At 43.4% G+C, this 21,006-nt stretch overlaps 1 protein-coding gene across 8 annotated transcripts in view; it reads left to right on the top strand.

The window, feature by feature from the left end:
• The window catches only part of FOXP1 (forkhead box P1), an 825,883-nt gene that overhangs the window by 465,896 nt on the left and 338,981 nt on the right, over positions 1-21,006 (top strand). For all 8 annotated transcript variants that reach the window (XM_033926373.1, XM_033926372.1, XM_033926366.1 and 5 more), the window contains one exon: positions 3,942-4,123. In XM_033926373.1, the coding sequence (XP_033782264.1) occupies positions 3,953-4,123 (171 nt within the window). In that variant the 5' untranslated portion in view covers positions 3,942-3,952. The remainder of the gene's footprint in view (positions 1-3,941; positions 4,124-21,006) is intronic.

Below are 21,006 nucleotides of genomic sequence, written 5' to 3'. Positions count from 1 at the left end.
CAAGTCACTTAATCCCCCTGTTGCCTCAGGAACATTAGACAGATTGTGAGCCCACCGGGACAGATAGGGAAAAATGCTTGAGTACCTGAATAAATTCATGCAAACCATTACTAGCTCCCTTGGGAGAGCAGTATAGAAAATTGATTAAATAAATAGTGTGAAAAGTTTCAACCTCTGATAACCAGAGCTGGTATTGTGATGTCATAATGCCTCATTCCACCAATAAGAGCCAACCTCATCAGTGATGTCACAATGGCTCATTCCACCAATGCCTAAGAGCCAACCTCATTAGTGATGTCACAATCATTTGGTATTCTGTGACTCAAAATCAGAACTTTGGCGTCTTTTTACTAAGGCTTTAGAAAAGTTATATATTCTATAGACGTGGTAGTGTTTAGCATACGCTAAAACAGCTAGCATGCCCTAGTAAAAGGACTAGTGGTTGCTGTAACATTATGAACCTGGTGACGCAGAACCACTCCTGCTCCACATCTCCTAGACCGCTCGGGATTGATAAGGGTTGCCCTGGGGGGGCCTATAGAGGATTTCTGAGGAGGGACACATTCATTTTGAAAAGCTCTGGCTCCTGTAAGATTGCGCCCATGCGCTCTGGGCTGTGTCTAAGTGGCTTGAATCTCACAGGCAAGAAAAATAGCACCAATGTTAAACTAGCATTATATTTCCACGAGTAGTGGAGGTTGTGTTCAGTTTGCATAATAGAGATCATTTGTATGGATTTTGCACGCTCTGCATGCGGAACAATGCAGAATGCTGTCATTTAATGCACATAAATTGGGGAAAATCGCACACCACTCCTTTACTGCATGTTGGGGATTTCCTGCATCTCAAAGCATATAGACGCAATCAGGCACAATTAAAGCAATATATAATCATGGTTTCTGTGATCCTTGAAAGGTATTTGCTTCAGGACGGAGGAAACGAGGAAATAATGAGCGATGTATGGAACTGAAAGTTGTTTGCAGAACTGTGAAGGTCGTTGCTTAAAAGCACTCACGCTGTTGGCAGTGATGCAGATGACTAATTTGGGTTAAAAAAAAAAATTTTTAGAATATAAACACAAATCTGGCTAATCAAGTTTCTAAACAGCCACAGTTACTGGTTTTAAATATGACCAAGATTTAGAAAACCAATCAATAAGGACAAGAGGAGTGGCCTAGTAGTTAGGGCTGCAACCTCTGCACCCTGTGGTTGCAGATTTGATATTTTTTGTGCCCATTTTTTTAGCGCCAGTTATAGAATTTCCCCCTTCTAAGGGCCAGATTCTATAAACTCAGCCTTTGTTAGCCGTCGATAGGTGCCCTGATCGCGGACACCTAGCGAAACCTAACTAAAATCCGCACACAACCCAAATTATGTGAATTAGCTTAAATGGCTTGGTAGTTGACCGTTCCATTGAAGTTAACTGGCATAGCTTTAAAAAAAATGAATTAAGAGTTCTGCAACTCCTAAGGTAAGGCACCTTCCGACACCTAACGATGCTTATCTGAAAATAGGCGTGGTAAACTTAGGCTTCGCTAGGCATGCAAGATAGTAAATTAGGCCTGGTCTAATGGATCGACGCCTAACGCAACCTCTACAAGTGGCGTCTAGCAGTTGATTGAGAATCGCACAAAGCGACGCCTAAAATGTAGACGCGTTTAGGCTTTGTTTATAGAATCAGGCCTTAAGTGTTTAATGCACTTTAATAAAATACCTAATAGCAGATCTAACCATTTACCGTATTTTCGCGGATATAACGCGTGCGTTATACGTGATTTTACGTACCGCGCATACCCCTCGCGCGTTATATGCCTGAGCGCGGTATAGAAAAGTTTTTAAACATAGTTCCCACCCCGCCCGACGCCCGATTCACCCCCCCAGCAGGACCGCTCGCACCCCCACCCCGAACGACCGCTCGCACGCGCTCCCACCCGCACCCGCATCCACGATCGGAGCAAGAGGGAGCCCAAGCCCTCTTGCCCGGCCGACTCCCCGACGTCCGATACATCCCCCCCCCGGCAGGACCACTCGCACCCTCACCCCGAAGGACCGCCGACTCCCCAACAATATCGGGCCAGGAGGGAGCCCAAACCCTCCTGGCCACGGCGACCCCCTAACCCCACCCCGCACTACATTACGGGCAGGAGGGATCCCAGGCCCTCCTGCCCTCGACGCAAACCCCCTCCCCCCAACGACCGCCCCCCCCCCAAGAACCTCCGCCCGTCCCCCAGCCGACCCGCGACCCCCCTGGCCGACCCCCACGACACCCCCACCCGCCTTCCCCGTACTTTGTGTAGTTGGGCCAGAAGGGAGCCCAAACCCTCCTGGCCACGGCGACCCCCTAACCCCACCCCGCACTACATTATGGGCAGGAGGGATCCCAGGCCCTCCTGCCCTCGACGCAAACCCCCCTCCCTCCAACGACCGCCCCCCCCAAGAACCTCCGACCGCCCCCCCAGCCGACCCGCGACCCCCCTGGCCGACCCCCACGACCCCCCCACCCCCCTTCCCCGTACCTTTGGAAGTTGGCCGGACAGACGGGAGCCAAACCCGCCTGTCCGGCAGGCAGCCAACGAAGGAATGAGGCCGGATTGGCCCATCCGTCCTAAAGCTCCGCCTACTGGTGGGGCCTAAGGCGCGTGGGCCAATCAGAATAGGCCCTGGAGCCTTAGGTCCCACCTGGGGGCGCGGCCTGAGGCACATGGGCCAAACCCGACCATGTGTCTCAGGCCGCGCCCCCAGGTGGGACCTAAGGCTCCAGGGCCTATTCTGATTGGCCCACGCGCCTTAGGCCCCACCAGTAGGCGGAGCTTTAGGACGGATGGGCCAATCCGGCCTCATTCCTTCGTTGGCTGCCTGCCGGACAGGCGGGTTTGGCTCCCGTCTGTCCGGCCAACTTCCAAAGGTACGGGGAAGGGGGGTGGGGGGGTCGTGGGGGTCGGCCAGGGGGGTCGCGGGTCGGCTGGGGGGGAGGGGGGTTTGCGTCGAGGGCAGGAGGGCCTGGGATCCCTCCTGCCCGTAATGTAGTGCGGGGTGGGGTTAGGGGGTCGCCGTGGCCAGGAGGATTTGGGCTCCCTCCTGGCCCAATATTGTCGGGGAGTCGGCGGTCCTTCGGGGTGGGGGTGCGAGTGGTCCTGCCGAGGGGGGAGAAGAATCGGACGTCGAGGGGGGGCATCAGGCTTTCAGGATGGGGACAGGACTTCAAGGGGGGACAGGCAGACCTTCAAGGGGGACAGGACTTCAAGGGGGGACAGGCAGACCTTCAAGGGGGGACAGGCAGACCTTCAAGGGGGGACAGGACTTCAAGGGGGACAGGCACGGAGAGGCGGGGCAGTGCACCGAAAGTCAGGGCGGGTGAACGGTGAGTCGGGGCAACCAGAGGAGAGTCGGGGCAGTGCACCGAAAGTCAGGGTGAGTCGGGGCAACCAGAGGAGAGTCGGGGAGGGCGAAAGGAGAGTCGGGGTGGCCAGAGGAGAGTCGGGGAGAGCGAAAGGAGAGTCGGGGTGGCCAGAGGAGAGTCGGGCAGCATGCGCGTTATATGCCTGAGCGCGGTATAGAAAAGTTTTTGTACATATCATCGTGATTTCTGCGCGCTATACCCCTGTGCGCGTTTTACAATGGTGCGCGTTATATCCGCGAAAATACGGTAAATGGATTCGTTAGATATAAGTGGATTTTCAGTGACACTGTTTATATTGCGCATTTGGAACTGTTGAAAATCCACATAACTTCAAATGGATAATTTACCTGTTTAAAATTATATAATGCCTCTCCTGTTGAATACTGACTTCATAGCAAATTAAGCAAATGTATATAAATTAGCTAAATTGTATGAGAGTGAATTCTGAATGTTTACATTTTGTGCAGAATTTAAAGCGGGGCATGTATATTCGCAAAGAACAACTGTTTTAACAGCTGCTTTCTCTCATTTTGCATTTTAGGGTTTTGAGTCATGATGCAAGAATCTGGAACTGAGACAAAAAGCAACGGTTCAGCCATTCAGAATGGAGCGAGTAGCGCCAATCATTTGCTAGAGTGCAGCTTGCGGGAAGTGAGATCTAACGGCGAAACACCTTCAGTCGAAGTCAGTGCTGCTGATTTAACGCATCTCCAGCAACAGCAGGTACTGTGACCCGAACCCTGCAAACATGCAGTAAAATCAGACAAAAGAAACTGAAATGGTTTTAAGTAGCCGCGGTGGAGTGTGGAGATTAGGTTTCTTTTCCTCAGCGGTTCATCAGAAGAGACAAGGCAGAAGTTCACTCGTCGACTCTGTGCGCTCTGTGCATTCATTTGGAAAAAAAAAAACCTGGAAATGTTAGTGGCATTGCATGGCATTTTCAAATGAAAAAGGAGAAACTAAACAAAACATGAGATTTGCCACAAAATGTTGTGTGATCGTGGTATTGAGGTACCCCCCTCTTCAAACCCAGCATGCACCCAAAAAGAGGGAGAAAAAGCCCGAGACTAATGTAGCAGTATAGAACCAAAAGATGCAAATTAAAACTGCTTTTGATACTTTCATTGGCAAAAAAACTCCCTCACAGAACGGCTCAGGTTTAGAAAAGGGCAAAGCCACCCGGAGGCACGTTCAAGGACTTAGCTAACAAAAGACGACTTGAGCTCCAACGCTGTCACGTCTTCTCCAATCTTCCCAACAAGTGGCCTTGTTTCACCAATGTTTGGCTCATCAGGGGAACAAACAATACAGCCACGCTGAGACCAGCTGTCCTGTGAGGGAGTTTTTTTGCCAGTGAAAGTATCAAAAGCCGTTTTGATTTGCACCTTTTGGTTATATACTGCTACATTAGTTTGAAGCCTTTTCTTCCTCTTTTTGGGTGCATGCTGGGTTTGAAGAGGGGGGTACCTCGATGCCACGATCACACAACATTTTGAATCATTATATGAACATATTATATGTTGTGCGTCCTCGTATAATTTGTTAACATCTTATTTTGTATGCTATTAAAAGTAAGCACCATTTGCAAAGCAGAGTCACTTTTCAAGGAGCACACACTCTTTCCAAAAGGCATGCATTCCTAGGCATGTGTTTATGCATTCTTAGGCATGCATTGAAAAGGCATGCATTTTTTTTGATTGTTTGTGTTAATACCCCTTTATATCTACATTTTAGTGTAATTTTATGTGAATGGCTTAGATTGTACATTAGGCAGTATATCAATTCAAAATAAACTTGAAACTTAGTGGCATTACCCTTGTATGAGAAATATATATATATAAAAAAAAAAACAACCCCAGACAAAACAAGTATCCCTGTAAATGATGCAGGAAACGAGGTGACGATAGCATTTTTGAGATGCACACTACTGAAACCCATTGAACCCATGTTAACTCAGAAAATTATACATAAGAACATAAGAAGTTGCCTCCACCGGGATCAGACCAGAGGTCCATCACGCCCAGCGGTCCGCACCTGCGGCGGCCCATCAGGTCCATGACCTGTCAAGTGTTCCCTGCCCTAAAAAAACCTATTCTTACTTCTATCCGTATCCCTCAATCCCCTGGTTGTGTTTTAAAGACATTGCATTCGGGGTTAGATTGGCAAAATCAACTGCCATGTTAATTGTGTGTTATTTAGCAACGTCCCATTTAGTAATAGTGCGTTAACGGTGTTAGTGCATAGTTAACATACTTCACTAAACCTAATTTTGGGAGCGTTTGGTTGGGTTTTGGTTTTTTTAATACTGTGGTCCAAGTTCAATATCATTTCTATGGCTTGCAGTGGATGCTGGGGAGCACAGAGGCCCATATTCTACAAACGGCACCGTGAGTTAGGTACCAGTAGTCATCTTGGCGGAAAATGCCATTTAAAAATGAGTAATAGCATTGTTGTGGGGTTTTTTTTTAAATGTAGTGCCTACTGGCACCTAAAAAACCCAACCACCTGCATCGCGGTTATGAAGGCGCTTTACGATGCCTAACACTGAAAGTGGCGTTAAGCATCTTAAAGCACCTCCGTAGCCGCGATGCACATGAAATGCAGGTGCCAGAAGTTCAGGCCTTGAAAACCCTGGCCTACATTAAATAAAGCCACGGTTCTATAAACGGTGCCGATGCGTGATTGACACGTGACTGCAGGCCGTTTTTAGCTGGACAACGACGACAGCTCCGCTTATAGAATCCAGGTCATAATGTTTCATTTTTATGCATTTATTTTATTTAATTTACACTCTGCCTAAACACTAGGATTGCAATAAAACATCCGTAAAAATTTATACAAATGTGACATCAACATCTGCCATAAAAATAAGCAGGAAAACATAGAAACATAGAAAGTGACGGCAGAAAAGGGCCAAGGCCCATCAAGTCTGCCCACTCTATTGACCCACCCTCCTAGCTACCCTTTGAGAGATCGCACTCTGATGACCCATCCCCTCTTAGAGATCCGACATGAGCATCCCATCTGTTCTTAAAATCTGGCACGCTGCTGGCCTCGATCACCTGTACCGGAAGCTCATCTCAACTGTCAACTATTTCGGTGAAAACCTATCTGCACTTTGCCTTTACTACCATTACACCAGCGAATGTGCCATCAGAAAGAAAGAAGTCTTCAGAGGCTTCTTGACTGCTACTACTTATCACTTATAGAGCGCTGAAAGTCTCTGCTCAGAAGAGCTTACAATCTAACTTGGACAGGCAGATATGACATATAGGATTGGGGATGCAGAACCCAAGGTGAGAGGAGTTAGGAGTCGAAAGCACTCTCAAAGAGGTGGGCTTTTAAACTGGCCTTGAACCCTGCCTGAAATGGTGCCCGCCGTGCGGTGCGGGCTCATTCAACCAGAGGTGTTTTGTCCTCCTGGGCAGAGTCGTCGCTCCACCTCACAATCGCGTACAGACGCAGGAAAGCACTTGCGTGAGGTCACAGCAGTGAGGCGGGCAACGTTCCAGAACGTAAGGTAACCACTGGAGGCCGTGCAGCTTGTGCGTGTGTCCAGTGCTGGAGGAGGTGAGAGCTGAAGGCAGTTGCAGACGCAACCGCCAGATACTTAAGGCACAAATTTTCCGTAAAGAATTGTTCTTTATAATTCTGAGGGGCTCATAATAGTACCTGGCGGGCCGCGAATTAGAGACCATTTGGCTAGATGGACCATTGGTCTGACACAAAAGAAACCCGTATGAGGCAAGCGTTTAATTTTTGCAATTTTTAACTGTGGCTCAGTAGGAGGAGGAAAGGCCTGTTAGATGGTTGCGATATCTGTTTGGATTGTTGTTTTTGTGTGTTGTGTCGCCCTGTAGCTGAACATCATCTAAACGTGCTGTGGAACTTTGCAAATTTGTACAGGACTTTCAGGGGCATGGGAGATGGCTAATTTGGGAATTTTTGCAACAGGAAATGGATTGAGACTCCAATCAAGGCTATATATAACGCTGTTTCTTGCTCGTAGCTTTGTTTACTTCTATGCAGCGCTCCCAATTTTAAATTTAGAAACAGCCTGTGCCCTATTAAGTCCTATTATTAAGTTTCAATTTACTGAATTTAACTCTGTCTCTCGTTCGCTCTATTTATGTTTATATTTGGTCGTTTTACTACTGATTTGCTGTTAACAAAATTGTAAGCTTTATGTTGAATTATACCTGCTTAGGTGAATCTCTTCATAAATGCGGTTAATAAATCTCAATATTTATTTATTTATATTCTGCATATCCTACAATTCTATGCAGATTACAAATTATTCAGGTACTCAAGCATTTTTCCCTATCTGTCCCAGCGGTCTCACACTCTTTCTAATGTACCTGGGGCACTGGGGGATTAAGTGACTTGCCCAGGGTCACAAGGAGCAGTGCGGGATTTGAACCCACAACCTCAGGGTGCTAGGGCTGTAGCTCCAACTGCTGCACCACACACTCCCCAATAAATAAATAATAGCCGCTCCGTGTCCAAACGAAGGCACAGGAATGGGCAGGATAATAGAAGGTTTCTTTGCAGTGTTTCATTTGTGAGTTTTCTCCTCGTTGCACAGAGCCTGTGATCTTTCCAGCACTAGGAAGAAAATCACTGTATCCCTAGATCGCATCACTTTATCGGCATTGGCAAATCGACCTCAATTCTCATGGTGCATGTCGTTTGGCAGCAAGCTTTGGAGCTTTCACCTGTGGAGAGGGGTGTACGCTAAAACCGCGGGTCTGTGTTAGATTAGAATTCCAGAGATTCTGTAGTCATGGAATAGGGCTCTTGCTGATAGCACGGCTGGTTTTTAGCGCAGCTGTGTTTTTGAAAGAAAGGAGAGTGGAATTCAGGAGAAGCCTGAATGTTTTCTTTCAGACAATCTGCTTGCGAGGTGAGGGCCTAGAACCCTAAATGTTTGCGAGAAAGATCCGAGCCTGCTCTCAGTTTCAAAGATTTCTTGCCTCTTTATTGGGACAGGCCAGTGGGCTGAATGCAAATCCTTTTCAGACAGGCCCAGCCAGCGGTGGCATTGAGAAAAAAAAGAAGCAAGATGCAGCGTGGATCGGTATTTTCTTTTCTCCTCCCCCAGTAATGCTTAACTGACACAGTTAAACAGCTGAAAGGAAATGCCTGAGTTACTAAGTGCAACTGGCTTCAGGTTGCCTGGTTTTCCTTCTTCCTACAGGTCTTTACTTGAAGTGGGAACATCGCTGGCGAAAGGATCAGAGCCACGCTGAATTCATTACTGCAGTAGTCACACAAAACCACGGATAACATTTCAATAACTGCAGGCCACAGTTGAGTAAACAGTTGCACTGAAACTTAATTCCTGTTGACTTTTTTGCTCATTCTTTGCCAGGGGGCACATACTGATTCACAGTGCAGAGACAACAGGGGGTTGCAGCTTTGATTAATGTAGGGGAGTGCAAGACAATAAGATCCGCCATAAGATCTGTCAGGGGTATGTGGGTCTCGAGAAGAACTTTTGCTTTTGAAAAGGATGCACATCAAAATGAGTTAATTTACGCTGTGTTTTGATGCGAGGCTGGTGACATTCCTCCAGAGGAATATTCCCAACATAGAATTAAAAGTTGCAGTTCAAAAACTGAGAAAAGTAAATATTACTGAATTTAGCTGTGTTTTAGAACCAGATTATTCTGGCTTTCTTTCAGCTTTGCTTATTTCTCTGACTACTGCGAGAAAGGCTTTAATTGCCCTTCTAATGTTTAGCAAATTTGTTTTGGATGGAGGAGGTGGGAAAATGGTTTTTGTGTCAGCAAATTTTGCTACGAACTTAGTAAAGACATTTTTTTTACTTTAATTCTAGTTCATCAGATAATTGCCTCAAGAGCATTGCACTTTTAGAAACACAGCACACTTTTAACCAAATTTGAATTTTTTTTTTTTTAACTTAGCAGGTTCCACTTTTACATTTCAAACTCGGTTGAGACTGACTTTCACTGGGCCTCTGGAACCACCAGTCTTCACAACTACCCAATTTATTTTCAGCACCCATTACTGCTTTAGCTCAGTTATGTCAGTGACAGTCTTCAGCAGGGGGGGGGGCTGCAGATCAAGTGATCTTCAGAACCAAGTATTCTTGTACCTATCTGGCCAGTGAGGACTTCCTGTTGCAGGGAGGTAAAAGTTCAGGCCCTGAGTGCTGCAAATGCCATGTTTTCAAGATATCCCTAGAGAAAATGCATGCGTGAGATCTGCGTACATACTATCTCCATTGTATGCACATACTGTATAGTAGGGATAGCCTGAAAACAATTGCAACACTTGAGGCCTGTCTGCATCCCTGTCATCTTCCCCGGGGGCTGTGAGTGCTGTCTCTACAGCAGTGGTTCTCAATCTGGTCCTTGGGTAGAAAGACCAGGGGACACTCAATGAAATTATATGGAAATACCTTTAAAACAAATAGAAGAAAATATTTTTTTCACTCAAAGAATAGTTAAGCTCTGGAATTCGTTGCCAGATAATATGGTAACAGTGGTTAAAGTAGCCAATTTAAAAAAAAAAGATTTGGACAAGTTCCTGGAGGAAAGGTCCATAGTCTGCTATTGAGACAGACATGGGGGAAGGCATTGCTAGCTCTGGATTGGTAGCATGGAATGTTGATATTCTTTGGGGTTCCAGAATCTTATTTACTCTTTGAGATTCTGGAATGTTGCTACTATTTGGATTATTGCCGGTTTCTTGTGACCTGGATTGGCCACCGTGAAGATGGGCTACTGGGCTAGATGAATCATTGGTCTGACCCAGAAAGACTATTCTTATCTTCTTAAGTATAGGACAATCAAGCTATTGTGACATTACAAGCCGCACATTTGCAATATGGCACTTGTGCGGCTTGTAATGTCATGCAGGAGGGCAACATGGCACTGATTCCTGGCAGAAGTGCAGTGAAGTTACGTTCTTGGACCACGTGTGAAAAGATAGGAAGGGTCTATGGGATGACGTGCCCTTGTGGGCTTTCTTACATTGGCCATACTGCTAGAAGTTTTAAGACACGGTTGTTTGAACACCAGTCTAATATAGTACACAAAAAAGAAATTGACATCCTTACCCGACATTGTGTCAAAGAACGGCACAGTTTTGAAGAGTTTAACTGTTTTGTTTTGGAGCATGTCCCTGTTACATTGCGCAGGGGCATTGTGAAGCGTCTTTTATATCAGCATGAACAGCGCTGGATTTTTTATCTGGACACTTTATGGCCCAACGGACTTAACCAGCAGGTAGAATGGGTCGCGTTCTTTGGATGATTGACAGTATGGAGTATGTTTACGTCATCAGCGGTTCCGTTTCATCTGGATCAGATGCGGTTGCCATGACCCGGAGTGCCTCCGGAAGTGGAATTTTCGTGTTCTTTTTAATCAACGGCTATTTCTTGTCCTGACGTGCACGGAACGGGAGCAGAGTTTTCAGCTGAATTACATTCCTTGAAGATGCCCCTTGGAAGGCGAATCAAGGCACTTGTTGGAATTCGAATTGGATGGACATGGTCTTTGGATTGTTCATCATGCGAGCGCCGTTGTTGTCATCTTGTCTGGCCAGACTTCTTCATCCACGGCGTTGTTTGGACCATGGATCCTAAGCTAAGTAAAACTTTTTGGGTTTTCTTTTCCTGTGCACAGTGATGGGTTTTTTACCCTTTTGATAATTACATTTCAGTGGTGGTGGAGTTTTTTTTACCTATGATAGTATATCATTTTTTATTGTTGGCTGCTGACACACATGAATTTTTAGGCTTTTTCTCCACTTTTTGATGAAATGTTTATCGGGGGTGTTTAGCCCAACTCTGGTGAGTAATATATATATCTTTTTTGTGTGTTTTAGTAGTAAAAAGATACCACAATTCTCTCAAGTAGTGGGAGCTGAGGGAGTGTAGCGGGTCTTGAAAGAGGCAGAAGAAAGTATTGTATCTAAGACAATCTGCCTCAGAATAAAATATTAACAACAAAAATCGTTGCGGATTCCCTCATTCCGCCAAATTTGTTTGAATATTTTTCAGTTGTCTCTGTTTTAATATTTTGGGTCCATCTTTGTGGCATGCCCTCCCTGCTGGCTTATTTATGATATCCAAAAGATATTACCAGGGCAAAAAAAGATATACCCAGGACCTTTTGACTTGGGCGTCTTCACAAGTGCTATGATTGAAGAAGTCGAGACTCCATTTTTGGTCTCCAGTCTACGTCTCCGAGCATTTTTGAACATTATAAGTGCAGTATATAAAAAGCTATTGCTGGTTCTTTGTTTATATCTTATTTATGATACAAACAAAGAACCAAGAGTTTACGACAAGAGTATGAGTCGTCCAATTGACATTTCTCCTTTGTTTCTTTGCCCGGTTTGAGGGGCCTATGTTTGAGCACCAAGTCTGCACCATCTGTTGTAGTTTTATCTTGCTTTTCCTCTCCAGTGTGATTATTGTGTTGACCATTTTCTTTTCCTTCTTTACTATTGAAATTTGTAGACCTTTTCTTGCAATGCTTCTATGAATATTTAATTATTGTAAACAACCGAGATGGCACATCCCTTGACGGTATATCAAATAAAGATGAACTTAAAACATCAAGGGTGTCGTCATAAAGGGTTACTGGGACAATCTTATAGTAGTGCGCCTCCATTTAGACAGCCTAATATTACTAGTAGTGAGCTTATTCTATAAGGTTTGTGCACACAAGTGTCCTTATAGAATACTAGTAGTGTAAGCACGGCTTTAGAGTGCCGGAGGACGGGACATAAAACCAAATAAATAAAATATAGGTGTAAACGTTTACAACAGCTCTATGGCTTCTATAAATGTACTCTCCGAACTGTACACAGGGCTGTAGCAAACTAATGGCCTATAAAGGCATGTGATTTGACCCCTCCCCTCCCCCAAATAAAGAAACCCTTTCAATATAAAGATAAAGTCCAACTCGAATAAATTAGGACCATGAGTATATCTAGTCATGAAAATCCACGAGATGGTTGAAGATGGAGTAAATTTGTGTATTGTCAGTCTAACTAACCTCTTTGCACAGATAAATCAAATCTACCTCTTCTCTGTCTTTCAGAGCTATCAATCAATAAGAATAATAACTTTTTTTCTTAAGTACCATTTTAGGTAAAGTATAGTTATCTTCTCAGAATCTGGTAGATTTCAAACAGTCCCAACATAAGGAATTTAGTGTGTGAGTGGGGGGGGTGGGGGGGAGTTGGATTAAAGAGCACTAAAGATGCCCATTATATTCCCATGGGTGTCTTGAGCAGTTAGCATGTCCTAATGCGCTTAGCGTCATTTGTTGAATCCTCCCCTTACTGGCTAGATAACATGTATGTTATAGAATACTGTACATTACTTTCACACAAGACACATTTAGACATTCATAGTTGGCACCCACTTATAGAACTGTCATACACACACACACACACACATATATATATATATATAGAGAGAGAGAGAGAGAGAGAGAGAGAGCCCCTTAATTGGACAAAAAAAATCATTTGTCATGGCGGCTCAGAGAGTGGAACTGCTGTCTGTGTATTGACCCCTCAATATGTTTTATTTAAATAGAAACTATGAAAACAAAAGTGCCAAACATGAAAAATACCAGAAGGTCTTTCCAGAATCAAAGTTGATGGACTTGATTACATGATACTGGGAATACAAACTGTGCAGCCTCACTAAGGGGGCTGCACTCGGGAGACTGTACTTTCGTGCACTTCCTTCCAAGACAAACACCATTCCTTGGTCTTGACCAAACTTCTTCCTGCTTCTGACTTTTCAGGTTAATAAATTGTTGACAGATTCACCACATGGATTGGAAAAAAAAAAAAAACCTAGCAGGCCACTGAGAGTGTTTTTTCTTACAGGGAAGAAAAAAGTCATTGTCAGTTTGCAGTGGCTAGCATTTATTGATATACTGTTCTGAGGAAGTAGCATTGGAATGTTTGTATAATGTAAACTTAAATTTTGTTTGATGGAGCCAAGTGTACTTTTTGGTTCTTGTAGGTTGTGTGCAGATTATTTGATTTAAAAAAAAAAATAAAGGTTTATAATGTGATTGCTTTTATGGTAAAGTTGAATAGCGACATGAACACTAGGAGAGGAAGTTTATATAGTGAATTGTACTTAATATAAGAAAGTTTCTTTTCATTGCTCAGAATGGCTTTGATCTGGGCTGTTTGGTAATCATGCGTTGTCATTTGCAAGTCCCTTCAAGACTTTTGCCAAATAATGTCTTTGACTTGAAGCCAAACAAGACAACTGAAGCCTTTTTCTATGGGGGCGAACCTGAGGAAAGTTGAGCGGAGATTGTCTATTGATTCAGTGCTTTGGTTCCTGATTGTCCTTGCTGGGCATGCCATTGCCTGCCGTTGTATTGGTCTCTCTCTTCGATCACATGGGTTCCACAAAATTCCATATTATAGCCAAGTCACATTTTTCTTAAAGTTTGAATTACAAATTTTACAACTGTCCAAGTGCATGGATATGAAAGGAAATAGAAAGTATTTGGAAAATCACCCCAAGACAAGGTACCTCTTTTGACCACCTCAAGAGTCCTTCTAAACTTACTGCTTCAGCCTCTCTCAGTCAGTAACATTTTTAGGCACAATAGAGAGAGATGAACACTCAGAAAGAACAAGGAGTTGGCCATGGACAATGATGAACCATAGGGAATCCATTAATAAGTGATAACATTGTCACTCATTGCATTCCTAGTGGCTCATTGTTGTCCTTGGCCAATCATTTTTGTAGTAGCATTTTAAGGCCAAAACTGACTTGTTGCCCTTTGGTTCTGTGGGTTCTATTCAGCTCAGGTGGGCTTTCTCCCTGAGGTCTCCTCTTCCTTCTCTGTTTGAGGCTACCTTGGTCCTTCAACTAGAGAATGACACAGCGTCAAACTTGTCCCTGTGAGATCTATCTCCATCCCTGTCCTGTATCCACAAGTTCCGTCCCTGTCCCTGCTCCATCCCTGCAGGCTCTGTTCTTATTTGCACAAGCCTCAAATGCTTATGATTTTAAAGTGTTTGAGACCTCTGCAGATGAGGACGGAGCTTAGGCATTGGCAGAATGAGGCATTATGATATCACAATCTGAGCTCTAGAATGTTGCTACTTATGATTTTAAAGCGTTTGAGGCTTGCGCAGAGGAGGACGGAGCTTAGGCATTGGTGGAATGAGGCATTATGACATCACAATCTGAGCTCTAGAACGTTGCGACTTATGATTTGAAAGTGTTTGAGGCTTGTGCAGATGAGGACGGAGCTTAGGCATTGGTGGAATGAGGCATTATGACATCACAATCTGAGCTCTAGAATGTTGCTACTTAGGATTTTAAAGCATTTGAGGCTTAGGCAGTTGAGGACAGAACTTTAACTTTACATTTTGCTGTAATTTGACTCATTTTCTTTCCACTTCCAGTTTTTCTTCCAGTCTTCTTCCAGTTTATAAGCTCCTAGTTTTTTTTAATCCCATTAGCATGATTTTTAGGGGTGAAACTTATTCCTTCCCTCTTTCTGGACTCAACCCAAGGACTCCTTATTATACTGTGGGCTGTCTTTGATTTTTACGATGATCTTTTGACCAACTTTAATTGGCCACCTCTATCTCCCAGTATATCTGGATTGCTTGTCTCTCTTCCTCCTTTTTGTTGTAGTTGGAATGTGACCACCCTTTAGGTGTAGCTTTTTTGCTTAGTTTGGTGAGGAGTGGGCAAACTCCACTTCTGTAAACTATGCCCCTGGAAACACCTACATGTAGTACACATGTAAGTAGGTGCTTTCTTGTGACCACACGTATTTGTGTGCATGGCAGAAGCCACTGCTTGCCCTGGATCGGTGGCATGGAATGTTGCTACTGTTGGGGTTACGGAATCTTGCTGTTCTTTGAGATTCTGCCTGGAATCTTGATACTCGTTGGGGTTCTAGAATCTTTTGTTACTCTTGGGATTCTGGAATGTTGCTGCTCTTTGGGTTTTGGGCAGTTACTAGTGACCTGGATTGCCCATCGTGAGGATGGGCTGCTGGGTGTGATGGACCATTGGTCTGACCCAGTAAGGCTATTCTTATGTTCTTACCAGTTGCAGTTTTGTATATAAGGCATTTTCTACATGTAAAATTAGGATTTACACACACAAACATCTTTTATAAATCTACCCCCACTCCTCATTTTGCGTTCCCTATGTCCCAGTCAAAAGCAAGGTTTTTTTTAAAATCTTCATCTGGATTTCCTAGTCATGACATTTATAAATAAATGTTAGTGCAGGGGAAATAGAGTTTACAATGACCAAACATTGTCGTTCCCCATGGAAACAGTGACTGCCATTTAACTCACTTCAACGCAGCAGCTGAATGGGCCCCATGGAGCATATTGTGTTTAAAAGCATGTCACTTCTGTATATGAAATCTGTCCAATAGGACCTCTTGTGCACTGAGACAGGAAATCTATGGGCTATTGCCGGCCTTTATCAATAAGAAATTGAACTAACAGGTCTCCAGGGTATCTTGAGGAGTAATGGATTAAGAGTAGCATCAGGGATAAATGAGTCTTAGGATGGACTTTAAACTGGAATGCGATGCTTGGAGAGAAAGGAACTGTTTAATGAAACTATGAGCAGTTGTACATTCAGGCACACCTTGCAGAAAGCATGGATTTTATTGTTTACAATGTATGCGTGCTTCCTTTCAGCCAATTTTCATTGGTGAAGCACAGGGACTTTCATACAACGTAGAACACTGTACATAAGTGGCCAATGAATCAGCAAATCATTGATTACAATTTTAGCAAACCATGCTTGACAAATACTTGGATAACATAGTGTGACCTCCATGTTCATCTACTTTAAAGTAAAGGTAGTAAATATGAGGGTAAATCAAAAAGTAAAGGCAAAATACATTTAATGGTTTTAATAGAAGCAACTGTGAGCAATTGAACATATCACTTTTCCACATAGTCCCTCCCCATGCAAGACGACGTATTTGCTGTATCGTTCAACTAGCTTCTGCATTCCTGCAGAGAAGGAGTTTTTCAGCTGTTCCCGATGCCAGGTGAGCACCGCTTCCTTTATTTCATCGTGTTTTGTCCTTTGCTCTCCTGGTCACAGTGAGGCACCCATGTCTCATCACCAGTGACAGTTCTCTCCAGGATACTCGGATCTTCTTCATACCATCTCAGGAACTGGGTCGCAGCCTCCACACTCTGTTGCTTGTGCAGATCAGTAAGCTATTTGGGAGCCATCATGCGCAGAGCTTCCTGTATGATCCATGCAGATCCATTACCGATATCCAAATTTGCAGCCAATTGAGACGCCGTCATCCATCGGTCTTCTCTAATCAAAGTATCCATCCTGTCAATGAACTCTTGTGTGTGCGATGTTGATGGGTGACCAGAACGATCTTCTTTGGTTACACCTATTCTTCCTACTTTAATCCTTTTTTACCCACTCATTGATTCATGGTGCTATGTCCATATTGAGTCAATATCCGACAGTGAATTTCCACAGGTTTCATTCCCTTTGCCCAATGAAAGCACACTACTGCATGTTCTTCAATGGTGCAATCTTGCAATGGAGCGTCCATGTTTCTGACCTTGCCGCTGTCGCATGACTAAAGGCCGAGCGCTGCACTGTGCATGGATGAACTATCCAAACAGGCAATTTACAAGTACATATGTTGTATTTCGCTAGCTCTGTTCTGGTTATCGAATGATTAACAATTGCCTTCATAAAATAGAAATAAAGAAAAATAAGCTGATACCTTTTTTATTGGACTAACAATACATTTTTGGCAAACCTTTGAAAGTGCAGTCACTGCCTTCAGACCTGAAGAAGACTGTGCTTTCAAAAGTTTGACAGAAAATACCACCTTATTTTCCTTTTCTTTGTTTTATTTCTATTTATTACCTTGAGAAATGCTACCTTCCCTGTAGTACGTTCCCTAAATGCTTTCCCCAAGCTAAGCACCGCTTTAAACCTCTCTCTCAGCCAATAGGATCAGTCATCTGGATAGCTGAAAGTCCTGTTCTCTATGGCTGAAACCCTTTGCAGCACAATTGTTGCCTTTTATGTGGTACATTATCAAACGTTTTGATCAAGTTGAGAGGTGATAGGCTTTTGAGTAATCTAAGGAAATACTTTTTTACAGAAAGGGTGATAGATGTGTGGAATAATCTTCTGGAAGAGGTTGTGGAGACATTCTGAATTTAAGAAAGTGTTGGACAGGCATGTGGGATCTGTTATAGAGAGAAGGTGATAGTGGATGCTGTAGATTGGCAGCCTATATAGGCCATTTGGCCTTTATCTGCCATCATGTTTCTATAAAGACTACACCAAACCCTGGGTTGTGTCTTAGGATTGCCAATTCCTGAACAGATCCAGCTTGAATTGTTTTTCGTCTTCTTTAGGTCATTCTTGAGGCGAGTGGAATGAAGATTTTTACAACACCGCTTGCTGTATATTTTGCCTTAAATATGCCAACAATATACGTATCGAACCAGTCTGTTAAAACTTATGTGGCAACAGAATCCGTATCAAAGGAAGCTGTGTTAAAGCCTTCATCGTCTTGTTTTTTTTGTGTGTTTTGGGACAATCGAGTGCATGAAATGAAAATTCTTTTGCCAAAACAAAAAAGGAACTTGGCCAGGACCAGATCCACAAATACGTTGTCCTAAAATGCTCATTGTGTGTGTGTATTAAATTCAACGATCATCACAAATGGTCATCTAAAGAAGGTCGAGGGTGAGGTTATATATGTGAAATTACACCTGATCCTTCATATTCTTAACATGGCTAAAATACTGGAACCATCCTGCATTTCCCACTCTGTGCAGAAAACTAGATTGAAGAAATCATTGTTTAATTTAGTTTTCTGTACAGACTGGGGAATGCAGGAGGAATCCTAGGAAAGACCATGAGAAGCAGCTTAGAAGTATATGAACAGATTTCAACTTTGAATGTGATGCCAATTGAACATTGGTTGGGGAGGCCAATTTCTGGCCTCTCCATGATGCTTGCTGACAAAGTTCCCAATTGACTACATGCCAGCTTCCAAAGTGAAATTCCTGATGGGTTCTTTCCTGTGAAAATTCATTGGCAGGCTGGTGCTATGGTGAGTCTTCACCTTGACTTCTTTTCCCTGGCCTGCTCCAGCTTTGGCCCTAATCCTTTTCCCTGTGGGAAGGAGAACCTTGCAGGGTAGAGAGTACGTGTGATGTTCCTCACGGATGGAAAAGCAGCAGGTATGCCTGAGTAAACTGTAGCTCACCCAAGGGAAACTCTGGCGGTGGTTGTGAAGAGGTAATCAGGAGCTTTTTGCTGCTAAACTGAGAAGCCAGTGCCCAATAAACCCTTTCGTTATCTTCCTCTTGCATTCTGTGTGGGACAAGTGACAAAATGGATGGACGCAAAGAAACACTAGATAATCCACAAGGGGTTGTTGGGGCAATTTGTTTTCTTTCACAAAAGCATATTTTTGTATTTGTATTTGTGTAACCCTGCTGTTGGCCGAGTTTCTCTTAGCCGAGAAAACCTTTCCAACTCCTCTGAAGTGTTGGTGCTATAAAGTTAAAGAGGGGGTGGGGTAAATTCTATGTGTTGGGAGAGCCACACCTATTTACTTACAAGCCTTAGGAAAACATATGGAGAATGGGGTTATAAACCATATATGACTGCACTTTATAATTCTGTTGGTCATGAAATGCTCTTATCTCTTTTGCAGAAGAAAGCTACAGCATTAGATCCTTGATAAAGTCTTTGTTCCATGTTGACACAACTGGGTTGAACTTCAGTTGTTAAGGAGAATGCATGCCGAGCTCTTTTGTTGTCACTATAAAATCTGCAATTATTGAACCAGTTTACTGTTTAGCGAGAGATTTTAAACCTTGAAGGTCTATATTATGTTTGTGTTTGCTTCGGTTTTCTGTCGACTGGGGGTTTTCACCCCATTAGTAATTCTTGAATTAGAATGATCAAGATTTAATCTCTGAATGCGTTATAATTTATGGCCCCTGCTTTTCTCCTTGCACAAGACTTTCCATGCTTTCGGGCCCATTTGCCCAGTCTGCAAAGGTGTACACGTTATTTAGTTTTTTTAATGTATGCTAATATGTGCCCTGGAATTATATGTAAATGAGCCCAGTAGATAGATCTGAAGTACACTTACTTTTTTTTTTTATGGCATTGCTTTTTGTGAGGCTTTTAGCTCAGAGCATTTCATATTGCTCATAGTTAATGAATTGCTTTGTATCGTTTTGCATCACAGTCACTCATTAGCATTGATTTTTTTTGTGTGTGAAAACTTGAAAAAAGGAAAAGTAATATAAAATCTTGATGGCAGAAGGAAAAGTACAATACATGAACTCGTAGCTAGGGTAATTTCCAAAGCCATTTCTGAAAGCAGAGCAACGCCTAGTATTGTCTGTCTATTATGAGAGTAATTCTGTAAGGAGGAGCGCCAATGTGTAGGTGTCAAGAACACTCGTAAATGACCAAAGTGCTGGTGCATGCACATATACGTGTGCACATGTGCACCTAAATGCCAGTATTCCGTCTATTCAGCAACATGATGTGTGGTTCAGCATGCAAGTAGAATCCGGATGGGATGCTACACAGGATTTAACAATCTAGGTATGAGCCACTTATACTAGCTCTACAGCTGATATAAATGATGTATTTGTGTATATTTGCACTATGAGTCTATAAAGGAATGCAAGCCTCTTTATAAAAGAGGTCCCAATAGGCTGTACCTCTATGGGGACAGAGAATGTGAAGGACTCACACTTGCGAACATAAGACGGAGAATATTATAATGCTTTTGTATCGTTCCATGGTGCGACCTCACCTCATTCAATTCTGGTAACCTAATGTCAAAAAAGATATAGCGGAACTAAACTAAACCTTAAGTTTGTATACTGAATCATCTCCATAAACATAGAGCTCGACACGGCTTACAGGTAATTCAATAAATGAGGGAAGGACATAATAAGAAATTAGAGGTTATGAAGAGGATAGCTAAACAAGAAAAGGTTCAACGAAGAGCGACCAAGATGATGAAGGGGATGGAGCTCCTCTCGTATGAGGAAACACTAAAGAGGTTAGGGCTCTTCAGCTTGGAAAAGAGACGGCTGAGGGGAGATAAGATTGAAGTCTACAAAATCCTGAGTGGAGTAGAACGGGTACAAGTGGCTTGATTTTTATTTATTTTTTTCTACATCAAAACTTACAAAGGCTAAGAGGGAATCAAAGTTACAAGGAGATATTTTTAAAACCAATAGGAGGAAAAGTCCATAGTCTGCTATTGAGACAGACTTGGGGGAAGCCATGCTTGCCCTGGGATCAGTAGCATGAAATGTTGCTATTGGATTTTTGCCACGTACTTGTGACAACAGTATCTGTGGAAACAGTATAGCAACTCTTACGTTCTTATGTGAGCCAAGTATAGGATAATGAAGCCATTGTGACATCACTGATGATGTTGACTCTTAGGCATTGGTAGAATGAGGCATTATGACATCACAATCTCAGCTCTGGACTGTTGCTACTCTGGGCTTCTGCCAGGTACTTGTGACCTGGTTTGGCCTCTGTGGAAACAGGATACTGGGCTAGA

The sequence above is a fragment of the Geotrypetes seraphini genome, chromosome 17 (genome assembly GCF_902459505.1).
Source record: "Geotrypetes seraphini chromosome 17, aGeoSer1.1, whole genome shotgun sequence".
Taxonomy (NCBI): domain Eukaryota; kingdom Metazoa; phylum Chordata; class Amphibia; order Gymnophiona; family Dermophiidae; genus Geotrypetes; species Geotrypetes seraphini.
Note: the sequence above shows the minus strand (reverse complement) of the source record. Positions and strands in the feature narration are given on the sequence as shown.